Source organism: Colius striatus, chromosome 1 (genome assembly GCF_028858725.1).
Source record: "Colius striatus isolate bColStr4 chromosome 1, bColStr4.1.hap1, whole genome shotgun sequence".
NCBI lineage: Eukaryota > Metazoa > Chordata > Aves > Coliiformes > Coliidae > Colius > Colius striatus.
Genome location: NC_084759.1, coordinates 119,680,711 through 119,700,039, shown reverse-complemented (window position 1 = coordinate 119,700,039; position 19,329 = coordinate 119,680,711). Strand labels below are relative to the sequence as shown.

At 45.1% G+C, this 19,329-nt stretch overlaps 1 protein-coding gene across 2 annotated transcripts in view; it reads left to right on the top strand.

The window, feature by feature from the left end:
- The window catches only part of LSAMP (limbic system associated membrane protein), a 317,345-nt gene that overhangs the window by 183,821 nt on the left and 114,195 nt on the right, over positions 1–19,329 (top strand). For both annotated transcript variants that reach the window (XM_062005010.1, XM_062005002.1), the window contains exon 3: positions 18,519–18,644. In XM_062005010.1, the coding sequence (XP_061860994.1) occupies positions 18,519–18,644 (126 nt within the window). The remainder of the gene's footprint in view (positions 1–18,518; positions 18,645–19,329) is intronic.

Here is a 19,329-nt window from a genome sequence, read left to right as displayed (position 1 = left end):
CCCGATGCTCATGTCAGAGTAAGAAGCCCCCAACCCAGTGTCCCACTGACTTACCTCACAGTTACCTACCTCAGCTAGGGACCTCTCTGTTCCTTTGGGCAGGTTACCATGACCTCTAAGGTGCTTCATGTTCCTTTCCTGTGGCAGTGGAGTCATAACACTAGCCCTTCTCATGAACTTGTAAAAAAAAGTTCTTCCGAGAAAGAGTCTGTGGGCACACTCCTGAGATCAGTGCTTCCTCAGCCTGGTGGGCTTGACTGGAGATCATTAGGAGGTGTACCTTCTATGTACATATACCTCCTCAGTTGAACAGAAAGGCTATCTGAAGTGAGATTTTTCCCAGCTTGGCACTACTCAAAGCCCTGCTTAGCTGGCAAATAACACATCCTTCTTATAGCCATGAACACTGCCTCCAGGGCCAATACCCTGGCGCCCCGACATTATTAATGAGTAGATGCTGTTGTACACATTCAGGCATCCTGGTGTTCAGGGATTTACATGTGCATCCCAATGCCTTTCTTTTGGGAGAGAGATAGTGCTAGACACTGTAAAGAGTCAGTGGGGTGCCTTCAGGAGCAGCAATGCCCATTAGGGCGTGTGTGTGGTTAGAAGTTATTACTTCTTTTGGGGCAATACATGCCCAGTAACCTTTCAAGGAGACAGGGATATTTAAGTGTACCACAAGCCCCTACATGTGGCAAAAGATTCCCATGCCTGTGGCTTCATATTTCTACTCCTGTTGCTAAAGGGTCAATAATCAACGCTATCCCTGACAAAGAGGACAACTAAGGACTGTGAGACTTCCTCCCTTTCTCCTCTATAGTAAGTGAAAATGCATCAGAGTTCCACATGGATATCCAAGTTACTGGCAGTGAGGCAATGTATATGAGCACACTTTTGCAAGCATGTGCCTCTTCTGTGACTCTCCTCACCTTTATCCCTCTTACCATATTTTTCAAGAGGATCCTTTCAAGATTAATTACTTCTCAATCACCTATTTGGTTCTGCCTTCCCCACGCCTTTCCCCTTCTGTCAACTCCCAGTATCTTCTGCAGATGTCACTACCTGTTTTTCATCAAATATTCATTATTCCTGTCATTTCTCCATGCAATCTATGTGTAGAACTCTGGCATGCAATGAATGGAAAGTATTAATTCCTGGGAATGCCTCAGTTTGCAGTGGTTAGGTAAATTGGCCTGCTCAAAGCTCTCTGTGTCTCCGAGTTACAATAGTGCTGCACTGTGCAGCTTGGGATCTCTGGGTGTGACAGGGCACAGGACAGCTTGCCATCAGTTTTTATGGCTTCTCTTAGCTTCTCTCAGTAACAACTTTTTTTTTGATTGGCAGCCTTGTTCCTCACCCTACCCATCTAGTTCCACAGGAAAACAATCCAAAAAACTCCACTCACCTGTGTGGGGAAACCTAAGAAGCAGAAGAGATAGCCTAATAGGTAGCGTCAGGACAGAGGAAAAGAAACTGAAATGTCAGATGCCTACAAAATAAAATAGATTCTTTTAATTGGAAGTGACCTACAACAATCATCTAGTCCAACTGCCTGACAGCTTCTGACCAAAACTGAAGCATGTTCTTATGGGCATTGACCAAATGCCTCTAAAACATTGACAGGCTGAGGGCATTGATTACCTTGCTAGGAAGCCTGTTACAGCATTTGGCCACCCTCTCGGTAAAAAAAGGAATGCTTCCCAATGTCCTGTCTAAATCTCACCTGATGTAGTTTTGAGCCATTCCTATGTGTCCTATTGCTGGATACCAGGGAGAAAAGATCAGCATCTCCCTCTCCATTGTAGAGGGCATTGAGGTCACCCCTAAGCATCTTCCTCTCCAAAATAGACAAGCTCAAAGTCCTCAGTCACTTATCATAGGACACACCTCCCAGTCCTTTCACCAGCTTTGTTGCCCTCTTCTGGATGCATTCAAGTGCCTTAACAGCCTTCTTAAATTGTGCGGCCCAGAACTGCATACAGTATTCAAGGCCACACCTCACCAACAGTGAATGCAGTGAAGTCATCATCTCTTTTGACCGCCTGGCTATACTGTGTTTGATGCACCGCAAGATGCAGTTTGTGGTGACGTCACAAGGAAGATGTGGTATTTCCTTAGAGGGAGTATGATGGATGTGGATAGGTGTCCAGGCCTCTCGGATCTGTGCTGTAAGCTGCTTGCAGGCTTATCTGAACACCAGACTACCTTCTCACTCCTAGCTCCTTCATTGACTTTTGTTCCCCCTTCGGTCTGTGACTCCCAGGAAGGCTGTGGACTTCAGGAAAACCAAACCTATTGTCAGGAGACTTACGTTTGCTATATGGTGCATGTACTTTCCCAGGGAATTTGCAAGGTGCTTTCAGAATGAGAAAGGTCAGAAGACAACAGTTTAGATCATTTAAAATAAGTTACACGAACCCAAAGATCACAACTTCTAGAAAAGAAATGTCCACTTTACTTGAGTGAGGGACGTACAAGTGATTTCCCAGTGGGCTGAGCACAGCTTTCACTGTGCAAACAGTGAAGCAGATTAAAGCTGCCCTCAACTTTTAATACAGTGCCACAGCCCGAGGGCACTACGGCTGATCTGATTTGAGGACCAGTCAGAGCAGAGTGGAGCTTGGTTCAGAGAGATCCCTGTACTCATTTGATGTCAAATTGAAGGCAGCCAACTGAGCTCCACAGCACAGCTCAGGGGACCTAAGTCAGAACTGCTTTGTTGTGGCTGTTTGGCAGCTTACAAGCCACCAGCCAAATGAGAGCTCTCCAATAAGCCTAGAGTTCCAGGAACAAATGGTGACATGTGTATATGTTCACATACAAGTATGTATGTTTATACACATATACATGTTCTAACTATGTACACATCTTGTGTGTCTATAGACACACATAGATATCTATATGTGATAATTTTGTGCTGTATACATCATTTCTCTGCATGGAATTATCAAATGCTATACAAAGGAAGCTGTAGTCAGGTGGAGGTCGGTCTGTTCTCCCTAGTAACAAGCAATAGAACAAGAGGAAATGGCCTCAAGTTGCTCCAGGGGAGGTTCAGGCTGGATATGAGGAGGAATTTCTTTACTCAAAGGGTTGTCAGGCATTGGAATGGGCTGCCCAGGGAGGTGGTGGAGTGACTATCCCTGGAGGTGTTTAAAAGACGGGTGGATGTTGCACTAAGGGAAATGGTTTAGTGGTTGATAGGGATGGGACAAAAGCTGGACTCGATGATCTTAAAGGTCTCTTCCAGCTGAAACAATTCTATACCCTCGATGGCATTAAGTCTTCAGTGTTTCACCCAAGCCGAAAAGAGTAGCTTCTCTACTTGTGTGACTCAGAATGTCTCCCAGTGTGAAGGAAATACCTCTGGTACTTAAGCCCAAGGGAAGAATCGGGATTTTTCTCCTTCCTCCTTCCTTTCCTCTCCTCTGTCCAAGCCTGGGGCATCAGTGGAGCATGCAGCAGCAGAAGCCACGAAAGAACTGAATCTCAGAGCACACAGTGTCCTTCTCGGTGCAATGCCTGGCAGTTGGTTGAGACCAGCTCATTGCAAGGAAGGGTCAGTGGATATGTCTCATCACATAAATGTAAATATCTTTGGATGGGTACAAATGATGTCACAAGGGATCTTGGGTTGCTTTGGAAATCAACCTCTGCAGCTCCTAGGTTCTGTGACTGCTGGGAGAGAGGTTTTGGCAGGAGTTAACCATTGTCCGTGAACAGGGGTTGCACAAGCTCCTGTATGGGAAACAGTGAGTGGGAGAAAGAAGGAAAGGGAATGAAGATGCATTTACCAAGCAGTTGGCACAGATGCTGTTCAATTTTGAGGAGCTGACTAATAAAGAGAGAGAAAGCATATACTTACCCCTTGCCTGAGTGGCTCCAAGCTCTTCATTCTGCTGCCTGGGAAGCAAGCAAGGACATTGTAGCATTAGTTTTCCTCAATCATATCCAACAGACTTCACTGGAGTTCTGGGAGGTGGCAGGAACCTGTGAGCTCCTCTTATAAGAAATGTGCAGTATCCTTCACTGATCCAGGGGCAATCTCTTTCCCTTTGCGGGAAGGCACCTTGGCAGTGTTTCCCTGGAACAGCTAGCCAAAGCTCTGCATCTCTGTGACGTGTTTCCAAGTCAGCAGAGGGCTTTATCTCACTCCCAGATTTCACTTACAGTAGCTCTCTGTGCCAGATATGCAGTTTCCATCTCTGCTTACCTTCACCATTCCCTTGGTCCTGTGATGGTGACCATGCTCAGAGGCCTTTGCCTCCTCTCACACTGGAGGTATTTGGCTACTTGTTCTCAACATAGCACTACACAAAGGCACACCTCTGCCCTGGATCCCAGTGAGTGTCAACCCTGCTTTTCTCCTTCTTGAACTAGACCTCTATCTCTGTTGTTCTCTTTACATTCTGCAGTGCTACTGGGTGGACAGCTTGAATCCAAAATGAGCTTTCCTGCTCAGAGCGATGGGGAAGCACCTCTCCTTCCCTGTTGTCACTACTTCCTTCACGAGGTAACTAATAAATTGCTCTGAGTCTTTAAATGAGCTGTTATTTCTTCCTTCCATCAGCACTCTCTCACTCTTGACTTGCAGTGCAGCTTCAGCTTCAATGAATTTATTGGCATGACAAGGTACACAGGTGATGCCAAAGTTGACAACTTAATTCATCAAGTGCTACTGTCTTTCATCTACACTCTTCTGTCTCTGCTTTCCTCTTTCCCTCTCCTCAGCTCTTCTTTCTGTCTGTCTGTCCTTGTCTTTCTGTCTGTCTCTCCACTCCCTTCTTCTCCCCCTAATAGTCTCCCCAGGTGATAGTTAGCTACCTCACACTTAAGACAGTCTGTCTCTCTTGGCAAACAGAGACGTCAATCAGAGAGCTCACCAGAGAGGGAAAGGAATTGGTCTTTACAGCACATTGGCTGTTTTCTTGTCTTTGCAGCATGCACAGGGGTGGGGTTTGAGTGCAACAGTCTTTGAGCTGACTTACAGAGGCCACATTTGCTTTAAAGTTGGTGTGAGACTCCAGAAGAATGAGCCATTGTGTCACAGAGAGAGAGGGAGAAAAGTCCATCAACCCCAAATGTGTATAGGCAAGTAGAAATATCATTTAAGAAGAAATCCAACATCTTGACAAAATCCCCCAAAGGATAAAGTCTCTGTTAAACAGAGTAGCAAATGATCTCTCCTTCTCACTCCCCCCAATCCCATAATCCTTTGTTGGCATGGCAATTGCCAAAGTATATAAAGAAAGAGACAGATCCCTCAGGTATCTGTCAGCACTAGATACAATCTACCCAGGACAGTGTGTGTGTGGCATTTAATCCTCCATACATCAAGTGTATGCCCAGGATATAGTGTCACACTGTATTTGTGCTGCATCCCTTGTGCCTATTTGTCATGAGTGTCTGCGCCCAATCCAGTGGCAGGTTGATCCATAGTGTGATGCCATCTGGGTTATATCTCTGCTTTTTTTCAGGCTTTGGCAGAGTTTTCATTATTGCGTTCCGATGCAAAGTTTTTTGTTGGTTTTTTTTATCACTCTTTGTACTTTAAGGAAATCATTTTTCCAGACTCCAGTATATCATGACCATCAGAATGGAAAAGTGTATGAGTGTATCCATATCATCCATCAGTATCCCTAACAGTATTGATTCCATTTCTATTCCTTTTCAATTTGCACAGTGTTTTTTGGGTCCCGCTTTTTCCCTTGGGTTTTTGAACTGCAGGACTGATTCTCTCTCTTTCGTATAGAAGAGTATTTTATCTTTATACCAGCAGTGAAGAATCATGCCTGTTTCATCCTTCTGTGGATAAGTCTGCCTTGGATTTGCTCTTTTTGCTGTGCCAAGGAATTTCACAGTGCAATAATTCCTCATAAGCAACTCCCCTTAACAGTCTGAGGCTTTGGAGATATTCCCCTCCTACTCACCTGTTGGAGCTATAGATCATAAGTCATCACGCCTCTTGTGACACCAGACAGGTACTAGTCACTTGGAATGCCATACGTCTTGCATATCATACATCTTGCTTTTCATCTCACTAAGAGTGAGAAGGAGAGCTGAGCCTTCGAACAACCACTGAACCTGGAGCAACGGACATACTGACTTCTTCACAAAATCATTCTCCCCTTCATTCTTTTGTGATGTTGTTTACCCTGCTAACTGGGTCTTATTACAGGTGCTGAGACTTAGGTGTGCTGTTACAGGAGAGACACATGATTTATGTTTTCCACTGGACTTAGTTTTATTGATCCCCTGCTGCAGAGGAAGTATGTGCAGGTTTTTATTAGTTTTCTTTGTTGATCAGCAGGGGAGATCATCTCATTCCTGCTCTCCAACCAGTAGCACTGGAATTCTGGGGTGCTTGCTTGCAAAACCTTGGACAAAAGTTGTCTCTAAAGCTCTTGTCCCATTCAACATAAAGCTGCTGGCAAACGTTTCCAGATGTAACCTCATCCTCCTGAATGAATAATGCCTACCTGTTTCCTCTCAGTTTGATACTCACTATTCCAAAACTTGTTAGAAAATTTTGCTGCCTCTTTCTTCAGGGTACCTGCATTTACAGGTAATCCTGGGCACCCAACAGCCAGTCTACTTCTAGCTTCTCAGAACAATTTAGGTGGGTAATTCTGCCCAGCTACAGTGGAAACTGAGTACCTGAGACTCTTGTCCCCTGCGTTTCTCTGCAATCCTAGTATATAATGTACTACTTGCCTCAGCTTGCAAACACTGAGAGACCAGCAAAAACACTGTTGGTTTGAAAGAGGGCAGACTTGGAACCTCACTGTAGGAAGAGGGACAGCCAGTGTTATTATGTGTCTTGATAAAGCTGAATGATACAAGGAATAAGCCTGATGCCTGGCAGTCTGGGAGAGATTCTCCTTTAATTGAAATGGCACCATTAATGTGTTTGCAAAGCAAAGCTCCTGGAATCCATCCCTTGTGGTTGTTTGCATGTGTACAGCACATCTTTAGCACACAGCGAAGCTTGGGAAAGGAAATAGTGGGAAACTTCCAAGACATCAAGGTGCTGCTGCATGTGGCTGACCTAAAACAGAGCACTGCCTTTTGGCAGGGAACTTTGATGATAGAAACTGTCCTCCCCAGGAAACCTTGGGTCTCTCTTAGTTTGTGGGAAGGAGATCACCACAGTCACATCTCAGCTCTAGTCAGCTGCTTACTTCGTTCAGCGACTCCTTTACTTCAGGAGTAATGTATTTGGGTTTCTTCCTCTTTTCTGATGGATCAGACTTGAGTAGATGAGCATTTCTGACAGAATGGATTCTTTGTCTTGAACTCTTTGGCTTTCCCTTCTCAGATGGCTGATGCTAATACCCTGGCCTTTAGAAAATACGCTGTTGCAGCTATCACCAAGCTCAACAACAGCTAACAGTTGAAGGTCTTACAGCTGGCATTTCATAACTATGTGTGCTGGGGAAGGCCACCATCTGTGGATCCAGCAATAGTGACAATGCAGGAATGTGCTGAACAGCCCAAGCTGCAAAAATGTGGAGCTGTATTTTCGCCGTCTTTTTCACACTCAAAAATTAGTGATTTTTTTTGGAGATAGGGATTTGTTTCAGGTTCGTCTTTGCTTTAAATACTTTTGGTGAGGCTTTTGGCATCAGAAAATGGAGCTGCTAAGACGTTAGTTTTCTGATCGCTGATCTGAGTACTGAGTGAAGCAGCTATGGTGGCTCATGTTATAGATTTTTCATCACTTGCTGAATTGGACAAAATGAATCCTCTTGTTGAGAAAACAGCAGTGTTTTCTTACCAGACAGCTGTCCTACCATGAGTTGGAGAGCTATACATCAAGGATCATGTACAGCACTTTATACTCTTCTACAAATCTGTCCACTTAACACAAGAGTGAATTTTGTCCAAAGCATGTAAAGATCCAAGTATGGGATTATTAGCTTTGTTCTTTACACTTTTGACTGGAAGCAAAGCTAGCATTTCCAAAATACTACACTAGCTTTCTGCTTCCTAAGAAGCTTGAAAGCAATTTTGAAGGGAGACATGTTCCTGTGAGACATGATCTAGGTGAACCTGCTTCTGCAGGGGGTTTGGACTAGATGATGTCTAAAGGTCCCTTCCAACCCTACCATTCTGTGATTCTATGATAGCAAGCTGTCCAGCTCTATTTTGCTTGTTTCAACGCATAAGGAAGGCGAGCCCGCTAATAAAAGATGTTTTACATGTACCACATGCATTTGATTTGAGAGGGTTTTTGCTGAAAAGCTGCTTGTCTCAGTTGAAACCAAGCCAGATTCTTGGGTATGTGGTATGCACAAGACACTTAGAGCGTTGTATTTGCTGCTCTGTGGCTTATTGCAGAGATAAACCACGGGCAGCCAAAGGAATCTGAGAACAGGGTTTGGAGAGAGCTGCCTTTTCCTTTCAGCCAATGTGTGGACGTCCATCATGAAGGCTTTTCTGTTGGGCATATCATCTGTGCCTAATGAGCTAAGCATAAACAGCAGCAGAAGATCTGAAAACAAACAACAAATAAAAACTTTGGCTTTGTCTCTGCTGTGTGTAAAGCATGGATCACATGCATTTAAAGCATGGACAACCTTGTCTTCATCCAGAATGGGGTGTTACTGGAATGAACTTCCTCCCCTGCTCGCCTAATCATAAAAATCTCAGTCATCTTCCTAACACATAGAAACTCCCTCTGAACATGTATCTCTTGCCCTGGAATGACATTGTATTTTCCCTGTCCTTTCTTCTCATACCTGGCTTGTGCTCGCTAGCTGACTTACCAAAGAAAGAGTTAGCAGCCAGGAGCCAAGAACTGCTGGGACTCAGTTAAAAAACCCTGATCTTGCTTTTTTTTTTTTCTATCAACTGGCTAATAAGGTGTCCCTGTTCTTGCTGCCACACTTCCCTAAAGCCATCACCCGCTCTTGATGTGTAAGGATTTGTCCAAAGGCCATTAACATCAAAGGAGGAGCTCCCTGAGCTATGAATTAAGCCCTAGAAAGGCTGCATTTCAGAGTGCATCTGCATGTGATGTACGTCCAACATACTTAATGCTTCTGTGAAAAAAAAAAAAATCTTAACAAAATTCTAAGAGATGTCTTTGGAGGACCTGGACACCTATGGACAACTTTTCTCACAGAATTTCTCTTCCACGGTAGCTGATTGTATCCGCAAAAGAAAATATTTTGTATTGTTTTGGTCCCATAAGTAAATATTTCCCAGACTTTTAAAATGGTCTAAGGGAATAAATAAACACACTTGAAACACAAGACCAAAAGCTGTGTACATCTGTAGCCCTTAATGTGTTTGGGCTTAGGCAGCGTTCCAAGGGTTAATCTGTGGGGATTAACGTGGCAAGCAGTTCTTCTGTTGTTTACACATGTCCTGTGAAGAAAGCTGTGTTTTCACAGCAGGCCTCTCTAGGAGGGTTAGCCATAAAGTGCTTACAGTCACTTTTACAAGTGGCAAGAACCCGAGCAACATGAATGGCAAATGCACAGAGCTGTGCTTTTAAAGAGATGAACTGTAGATAAGTGGATCACTGCTCTCCCAGCATAAATTTGATACATTAATGGAAAAGGAAGAGAATTTTTTTAGCGAAGTGTTGCCACTACGGGCAACATCACCAGGCCGCCTGCACGGATCACTCAGCCCATCCCCGCTGAGGGGACAAGATCACTACATACACAGTATGGATGATGCTTTATTCCAACTAATTGTTTACACCATGTGCTTTTATCTGCTAACACAAGCACCTCCTTTCACTCCACCCCGTGCCCGCCTCTTCTGTACCCTCCACCTCTTGCATTACAACCCGAGATCTTCCGGATGCCTACAACAGCAAAGAACTAATACTTCATATCCAAAGGTCCAAATCTGGTGATAAGGGGATATCAGACATATACTTTGGCTTGTGCTTTGTGCCTTCATTTATGTGCTAAGCATGTAACCGAGAACCTACTCTCCTGAGCTGCATCAGGATCCACAAATGCAGATTCATGACCTTGTGCTGGGTAGGAGGACACCAAAAAGCCAAGTATCAATGAAATGCATCAGGTCAAGGCTGAGGCTCAGGCTCAGAGCTGCAGCTGCGATAGGGTGAAAGGCTGGTGTCTGAATTTAAATCTGAGGTGCCGGGCTAGAAGCAGGAGTGAGACGGCTTTTATCTCTGACCCACCTTAGTGCACTCAAAAACAAGGTTGATTTTGCTCTCAGCCATGAAGGAAAATAATTCATCTCCTGAAAAATTTAAGGAGACAAGTTTAAAAAGAAGCAAAATCAGTGGGAATGAGTACAAGCAATAGAGCCTAGTTCTGTGCTGACTTTTCCAATGGCTCATGCATAGGACATTCCAACAGGTTTACACTCCATGCTATGCTCTGCTAAGAAACAATGTACTGGAAGGGTTTCCCACGTGACTTTATGCAGAAAAATAGCCCAGACACATAACTTTATATTGGATGAGGCAGAGCCTTCCTTTGGACAAAGTGGTCTGGCTTATTCTCAGATGGTTTGGTTATTCTCAAATGCAGTGAGCTCTGATACGCTCCTTAGCTCAGCAAACTAGGAGGACTTTCCACATGGCTTTCATTTGCAGCATCCTGTCAGCTTCTCTACTCCCAGCCAGTGCGTCATGTGCAGTCCACATCTGGACTGAAATTATTTCCTGCATGGTGTCTCAGTGGATGAGGCTCAGCTGCACAGTAGGGGAAGCTCAACAAGGTGCAGGGCCCAAGCTAAGAACCCCCATGCCTCCTTTAGCCTGGCCTCTCTTGGCACCTGCAGCAACGTTCAGATGGAGATCTGCCACACTGGGGCAGAGTGGTGTGGGTTGGGAACCCTGTCTTAAGTGCTTTGCATTCTCTATTTGGGGTAAACTCTTCCCTGAAGGCTACCAGGGATGGAAGTGTCAAGGTACTTCTTTTCAGACAATGAAAAGAAGCATTTTTCACACCTTGTAAAAACACTGCAGTGTGTTTTCAGAGGGTTTTGGATCCCAGGGGATTAAAAATCAAAACCAAGCCTTCAATGTTTGCCTCTACTTCACCAGAAGCTTTAATGCCGAGAGAGTCACTGGCAGGGTGAGACAAGCCTAGCAGAGCGGAAGGTCAGAAGGAAGTTTCTGAGTCCACTTTCTTTAATGAAGTTCAACAACTTCACTCTCTGCCCTCCCACCCTGGTGACAGCATCATCTCCCTCTGGCTGAGGCTACAGCATGAATCAGACCATAAAAAACACATCTTGGGTCTCATGTCACATTTCGTCTGCAAAATGCTTCAGAAAGATTAGCATGCTGCATCCCAAAGGGTGTCTGGATTTCGCTTTCCAGCCCTCAGCATGCTCCCTTTGCGAACCTAAGCAGCAACAAGCTGTTTCTTGTTATGGCTCTAAAGAGCTGTGATTAGCCTGCTGCACACATAAGAGGGAAATTAAACCATTTAGTTGTGTTTAGCAGCTCTGCCCCTTCTTCAGGCCCTCTCTCCCCACTAAACACTTTAACTAAACAATGACTAATGAGGCCAATTTGCTGTCAATTAATTGCCCCAGGAAAGGACCCCTAATTGTGGTGAGCAAGGTGGCAGCTCTAAAGCATTCAAGGGCCATATGATGGTCAGCATCCCCCCTACCTCTGCCTTGGGGCTTATTATCGTCTTTGTGTTTGTTGCAAAGTACTGTTAATTGGGATCTGGGGACAAGGAAATGAGAACTCTCCAGACTAATTGATAGGCACCTGCAGAGGGCTTCAGTAGCTGGAAAGTTCCTTTGACTTTGGAAAGAAGTCCTGGTGTTTTCTTTTTGCCCTGAAAGCCACGGGCTCCTGTAGATTAGTGGGTAGGAGTCTTAATTTTCTCCAACAGATGGGGGTCTTACTTGCCAACAGAGAAGAAGGTAAACATACTGGAGGAAGCAACTAACTAATGAGGATATATGGAAGAGGTTGTGGTGACTTTCTCTATTTGTATCCAAGGTGCCCTTCTTGGGACAAGCAATTAGAGCACTTAAATGGAGCTCATGGGCTTTCTTAGGAATTTTCAATACTGTTTGCTTCTGTGTCTTGGAGGGATTAAATAGCTTTTGCTGTACCTTAGGTCTGTGGAGTGGGAATAAGAGCTCTATTTTTTGAAGTGCATTTTTTGACTTAGTGAGAAAATATCTGGCTGTTAGGTGGTCTTGTAATTTCACATTGGGAAGTAGCTGTCCTGCAGTATAAGACTGCATCATATTTGGGCTCTGTTTGCCTAAAAGGAGTAGTCAGACCATCTGTGAACTTTGTGTGAACATGTTTACAGGGCTTAGAGCCACCTTTCAACTAGACCTCCATGTCCCTCTGTTCACATTTTTCATCTTGAGGTACCACATTCAAGTTCCTACTCCTGTGCTTACTGCCCTTGTCTTGCAAACCCACCCTCCTCCTGCACTGAGGTCCTTTGTGAAGCATCATGAAAGCTGAGTGAAACCACTGCAGGAGCCAGAAATGGCTACCCCATGCCTAGAAAGAGCTCCTTGCATATAAATACCTCTTAAGCTAACCAGTGGTTCCCATTCCTGCCACTTTATGTATGTTCTGTGTCTAGATGTTCTAAAAAGGCAGCTATCTGAACTGAGTGGGAGCTGTGGCATGGCCAGTTCCAGCACAAATGAAATTGGGAAAGATCTCTAGAGGAGCTGCTGGTTATACCATTCAGGAAAGCTGACTTTGATTCTTTCTTGTTCCATTCCCCATTACACTCGTGGGAAGATACTCAGGACTCGGCCTCCTCGGTGTGAACTCTTGCCCCTTAGCCATTGGAATGACTTGTTTACTACAAGATGAAGAGTGTAGCATTACTCCTTACTGGCTTCCATAGCCTTGAATGATAAAGCTGATCCAGCCCTCCCACATGACCCCAGGTAATATCTCAGGAGGAGTTTTGAGCTCTGAAGGGTTTTGGTCATAAAAGGCAAGGATAACAACAGCAGATGTTTTGCGTGTTCTCTCATTTGTGGTTTTCTTGCTGCCTCCCATACCCGACCCCTGGTTTGTAACAACTGCTGTAGCGGCTGTTTTTGAGACGTGGCAATGTTTTGTGGAAACAAATCACTTGCCTTCATCTCAAGAGCAACAGTGATTGCGCTGGGGGAGTGCGCTCTATTTTTCATGTCTCAGTCTTTCTTATTATTTAAATGAATCTGAGTCGCAGTTGTCATGAAAGTGAGGGATTGACAGTAATTAACTAGAAGGGGTTTGGTGCAAGCAGGTTCTGTGCAAGCCTATCCTACCTAGCTCTGTCGCTGCAACTTGCCTGGGACTTGAATTCACATTCCAGCTCTGCCTTTGCCCATCAGCATCCCTAGCTCTCCAAAACCCAGGGTGCTCTACAGCACCTCTGCCCTTGCCTCACTGCTGCCTTGCAGGCCCCCAGCTCTTCCAGTGGCAGCTTCTCAAGGAGAATGGCTACTGGTTACTCTGGGGGTTGTTATTTCCCATCAGTGATGTGGAAGATGAGATACTGAGCTGACATCAAGCTTGTCCTGTAGGTGTGAAATGTAGTAAGTGAGTAACAAGTATGTAACAAGTAAGTGAGGTTCATTTCGATCTCTCAAAAAAATGTGTCCCTGGCACAGGAACCTGTTTGGGGATGGAGCAGTGGGGTACTACAACTGTGCATCCCTTCACCTGGGTCTCTGCTCCCCACTCTAACTACTGGGACCCTAAGCACAGGGTAATGAATACCCCATATTACATCTACACTAGAAGGGAGGAAAAAAATCCAGTGGTTTTACCTTTTTCAGCAGTACCAGAGAGCCTGGCAGTGTTTTCTGGTGGTTCAACAGCAGCCTGATCTCCCATGGAGGTACAACAAGTTGTTAGGGTGAATATGAAAATTCCTGAAAGCACTGTTTAGCTCTAGTGCTTCCCTTACTGTGGTTCTCCAGCCTGTGCTTTTGCCTGTGCTAATGGTTCAGAGATGTCAAAAACAAAAGGGTTTTCCAGTTGAGGGTCAATAGGAGATGGTTAGGCAAAAGGAGGTTCTGATACCCAGAAGATCCAGCTCCCAGGAGGTTTTGTTCTCAGGAGTCCTTCTTCCAGCAGTCTGGGAACTGTGAAAACATAAAACAACCCACACAGGGGAAAAAATAATAAGGTCAAAGCTTCTCATTTTAAGACTGTCCTAAAAAGGTGTGTGCAAAGTGATGACAAGTGCCAAGGAGGCAATGCTAACTGTTGCTGGTGCTGACAGTTTTGGCATTTTAACATGCTGGCTTGACACCCTGAAAATTAAAAGTCTCTGACTTTTCATCTGAGTGAAATTACTGTCCACTAAGATCCAGCCATTTTTAATGCCAGCTGGCTTTAGAGGCTAAGCAGACAAAGCCAAATCAGCTTTTAAATTAACAGGGAAATTATTTCCTGCCCTAGCCCACCTCCTCTCAGCTTTTCCTTGCCCTCTGACCAAGGTGGCAGCTGAAAAGAATCAGCCATTATACTCCTAACAGGATTTCAGCCTTGGATGCCCTTTTCTCCCTCATCTGAAAAAATGGCAAGCTAGATATGACCATCTGGACACATCTTCCTCCTCTTGGGCATTTGGTCAGCACGGTCAGATCTGTTTGTATTTGCTGACTTTACTTGATTTTTTTGTGAACTAAAATGACTTGACAGCTTTGGAAAGTGGCAGGGTGCACGTGTCCCAACTGCAGCTTTGCTGCTGGTGCCCTGTCGTGGCTTTTGCTGCTCTCTCTTCAACTGTTTTGGCTGTCATTGCACTGTTTTCCTGGGACCTCAGACTGGCCTACAACTCCATCTGCTAGTCCTGCTTGAGCTTAGTCCTTCTTGGTTTGTTGCATGGCTTTTTTTCCCTGATGCAAATGTTAACCCCTTGAAGTTAACATATACTCCTCAAAATGTGGTCTAGCCACTGGCTTTACAGCCTCTGCTTACCCATGTTTGCCAACCCACCACGGAGAAGCTCTGCTCTGAGAAGGCTCTGAAGTTACCATCCTTGTGTCCCCTGACAGAGCAGCTGGGACACAACTCTTGCAGAAATAGCAGCCTCCATTGTTCTTTTCCAGACTAAGCCCCTCTATGCTCTCCAGTGCATGCTGATCTCAGATCTGAAACACAGTATGTACTACAGGTAGCTGTGCTGCTGCAGGACTGAGGTGACCCTCCATGTTGCTTTGTTCCTTGTGGTAAGAATAACAGTTTGGATTTCTGGACTAGAATTTGCAGGGCTCACCCAGCCTGCAGCTCTACTCTCTGGAGTGATGGGTCTATCCTGAGCCATGAGACAGCAGATAGCATTTCTGTGGGACAGAAATGGCCGCACACAAGCCCATGACAGTCCTGCTAAGCCAGCTCTCAGCATGGTGCTGCCATCTGCCTCTCTGCTTTGGTGTGCCGTGAAAACACAAAGTCACAAGCATCTCTTGGAGGAGGCAGGGTATTTAATTTCCTAATTAGGATATTTCCCTTCTTCTGCCCTTTATGCATTTTTGGGGTATTGGTTGACTCACTGTGTGAGTGTTGTTTTGAACTGCCAGGCATTTGCTGTGCAGAATGGGTGCACAATAAAGGGGAAAGAGGCACAAAATGGATCTACAGTCAGTGAAACTCCCATGTAGCCCTCAATATGGTGGGATCAAATATCTTTGACGATGTCAGCATTCTCCAACGATGTTTATTTTGCTTTATTCTTTTGCCTCCTACTTCTTCCTACGTGTGCAGACACACTGCCGATGGCTCACAGTGAATCACCAATGTAAAATGCAGCAGGGCTTGTGTTTGTCAGAGAATTTTACATTGAGGTTGATTTTCTGCTATGCTTTACTTTATCCACTATTGTGCTGCTAGGTACTCTGAAATTCCTTTTATCCAGAGAAGGGGACTCTGGTGCAGTCAACCGTTCCTACAACATGCTTTGCTTTCGTTGCTTCATCGTGAGCTCATTAGCCATCAATTCTAGCTCTTGAGCAGCAAATCTACTTCCTTCCTCATGTCAGTTAGTGCAGGTTGCTGAGGGTCTCATTGAACCATCTAGGTGAGTTTTGCATATCTCCAAGGATGGAGTGTCTATCATCTCTCTGGGGAACCTATTCCTGTCTTTGACCTCACTGAAGTAAAAGCTTTCTTTTCATTTTGAGTCACACTTTTCCCCATGTTGCAGTTCACATCTTCTGCTTTTCACTGCTCACTGTGCATCTCCGAGAGAAGCCTGCATCTGTCTTCTCTGCCCCTTCCCACTAGCTATTCGTAGACAGCAATAAAACTGCCCCTCAGCCTTCTTCAGGCTGAAAAGACCCAGATCTCAGGTTATCCTTGTATGTCACATGCTATAGCCCTCTTAACACCTTGAGAGTCCTCCAGTGGGCTTACTTCAGCATGTCAACAGCTGCCGTGTACTTAAGAGCCCAAGACTGATGCAGTGTTGCCTAGCAAACACCATATTGTTATAATCACTTTACTTATGTGGCTACGTTCTTCCTAATAGAACACAGGACATTTATTCTTTGCTGCAAGGGCATACTGCTAACTCATGCCAAACCTGTTGGACTCTGACATCTCCTGGACTACTTGAGCTCAGCACTTCCACCCTTCTAGCACATATCAATGTAATTGAAGTCCTTCACCAGGAACTGAGATTGTGAAGCTTCTTCTGCCTGGTTAAAGCAAGCCTTGTCCACTGTCTCTTCTTAATTAAATGGTTGCAGTAGACACCAGCCAACAGTGCTGATGCTGTGATGTACCCTGATCCTTATGCCTAAGCTCCCAGCTGGTTCACTGCCCAGAGCTGGGTGCACTCCCATCATTTCTTTGCAGAGAGTGCACTTCATTTCCTCACATTTCCAACCTGTCTTTCCTGAAAAGCCTGTATCCATCCCACACAGCACTACCAGTCCTGAGAGCTGTCCCACCACAGTTCTGTCATCCCACTGGGTTTATAGCACTATGAATCTGCATAAACATCTAATTCCTCCTGTTTTTTTAATCAAGATGCCTGCATTGGTGCACAAGCATTTGAGATGGGCCCCAAGCTGTACTGCTTTCACAAGGGGAGTGCAAAAGCCTTCCCTGGTGATTTGGTCCCCAGCTGCTTCCTCACTGCCCTCCGCATTGTCACTTCTCCCCAGATTACGGCAGTTCCTCTTCAGCATGCCTAGCTTAAATCCCTATTTGCCTAGGTGAGTGAGTCAGAGGTGAAGACATGTCTGCCTCACTTTGTTTGACAGGTCCTGGTCCTACTCAAGAGCCCTTGTTCCTCCAAGGGAACATAGGTTCTGAAGCATTCAGAATGGCCATAGGTTCATATGGCCATAGATTCTGAAGCATTGTCCACGAGTTTGTGGCCTACAGAGAGGGGCTAATGAGCTGTGGGTTGTAAACAATATTCCTGTGAATCCAGCAACACAAATGGAAGTGGTGAGTTGCTCTCTTCAGGCTTCATTTCCTTTTCCCCACCTAGCTTGTAGGCAGCATTGCCTCAAAAGGACCATCAGCCACTCCTGCCAAGGAGGGGGAAGGGGAGGCTGCTGTTTGTTTACTCTGTGGTAAGGAAAGCAGAAAATGATGTTGTTTCATTCCTCGCTACACACAAATTCGAAAGCTGAAAATATAAAAGGGAAAAAGAAAAGGATTATTTTTTTAATCAAAAATCTCTTACCACCTCTGGGGTGTGAAGCGTGGAAGCAAGACACAGATGAGAGGGAGGAGAGACTGCAGCAGCTTGGTCTGGAGGTCGATACACTGGCACATTCCACAGCTGGAGGTACCTTTTCAGGTCCTCGCATGGTCGCTTTGGTCCCGTGACACACACTCAGTGTCGAAGGTCTTTAAAGACCCTGAATGCTGAGCTATGGCTTGTCTTGTGAATCTTAAAAGACCTTACCATGTATTTGGTACTGTGCCACATGAGGTGCAGTCAGCCAGAAGCTACCTACTGCGGGCAGCCCATAGGGGATCCCTCTTGGCTGAAAGAGGTTGCAGAAACCTTCCTGTACTGTGCCTTCTCTCTGCAAATTCCCATTAGCCATGGCATGTGTACCCACTTCTCACCTTGTCACGGCAGTCACAACAGAAATGAGCTTAACAGCTTTCCGGCTCAATTCCCAGTGAGCCTTTGGTTATGAGAGCAGCAGAGCAGGGTCCTGGCACAGGTTCTAGCTGCCTGTGGGAGGCAGCAATCACTAACACACCCTTTGAATCAGTCACCCTTGAGGCCTGGCACCCTGCAGGAGGACAGAGGACTGTGTCTGGAACTGTTTGGAGTGTAAAATTTAGCTTGGAGCCTGCTGACTCCTTCCATACAACCTTGGGGCAGACAGGCAAGATCTTAGAGATTATTTTCTGAAGATTCCCAAATCTGTCCAAACACAAAGCATTGCAGTTGCAGCAAAGGCCATTTCTACTTCAAGATCCTTGAAGCAATGGTACATATTATTCTGATATAATTTCAGGAAGCCAGGTAGTAACAAGGAGTGCAACCCATGACTCAGACTGCCCTCCAGAAGCCTGGGTAACATGGTACAACTGTCTTTTGTCTTCACAGTTCCACCAAAGATCTCCAATATCTCTTCGGACATCACCGTGAATGAAGGCAGCAACGTGACTCTGGTTTGCATGGCAAATGGGCGTCCTGAGCCTGTCATCACCTGGAGGCACCTTACCCCAACAGGTAAGAGAATCATCTGGACTGGACTGTCCTGAACTGTACAGTAATTTCTTTCTCTTCCATCATCAAGAAAAAAAAGTCAGTAACAATAGAGGCATCTGTAAAAAAAGTGTCAAGAATCTTAAATGCACTACATGCTCATTTTGGAGTGTGAGTTCCCAGGCATGATAACCAGGTTGTCCAAGGCAACAAATGAAATTACTTCAGTAGATGCTCTACAGGATTGAACCTGTAATTCTGTTTAGCTTTGGTCTTCATCTAGTTGTCCTGATGTCTACTGTTGGTGGTGCACAGCACGGTGATGGAGACAAAATGCTACTGTTGCCAGAGAGAGAGGAAAGCGTTTCTGTTTAGATATTACATAGAAGAGGTTCTTTCTGAAAACCATGGAATTTATTTTCCCCTCTTTTGCTTTAAAAGAGATGGGCAAACAGTGGCACAGATAATTTCATGTTACTCTCCACTTTATCAGAGTTTTCCTGTGTCTTATGAGGTGAGTAAAGAAGGCATTTCATCTTCAAGATGAGTGAAGAGCAAGGTGGAGACAGAATAAATGAGAACTCACCAGCTTTGTTCTACTGTCTAACTGTGCCTTCCCACTCAAGGACGTGGCAATCTGGGAAGGAGAAGATCCTTTCAGTAGTCAGACTCCGTAGGGGTTACAGCTTGGGTTACAAGGAAACCTTCA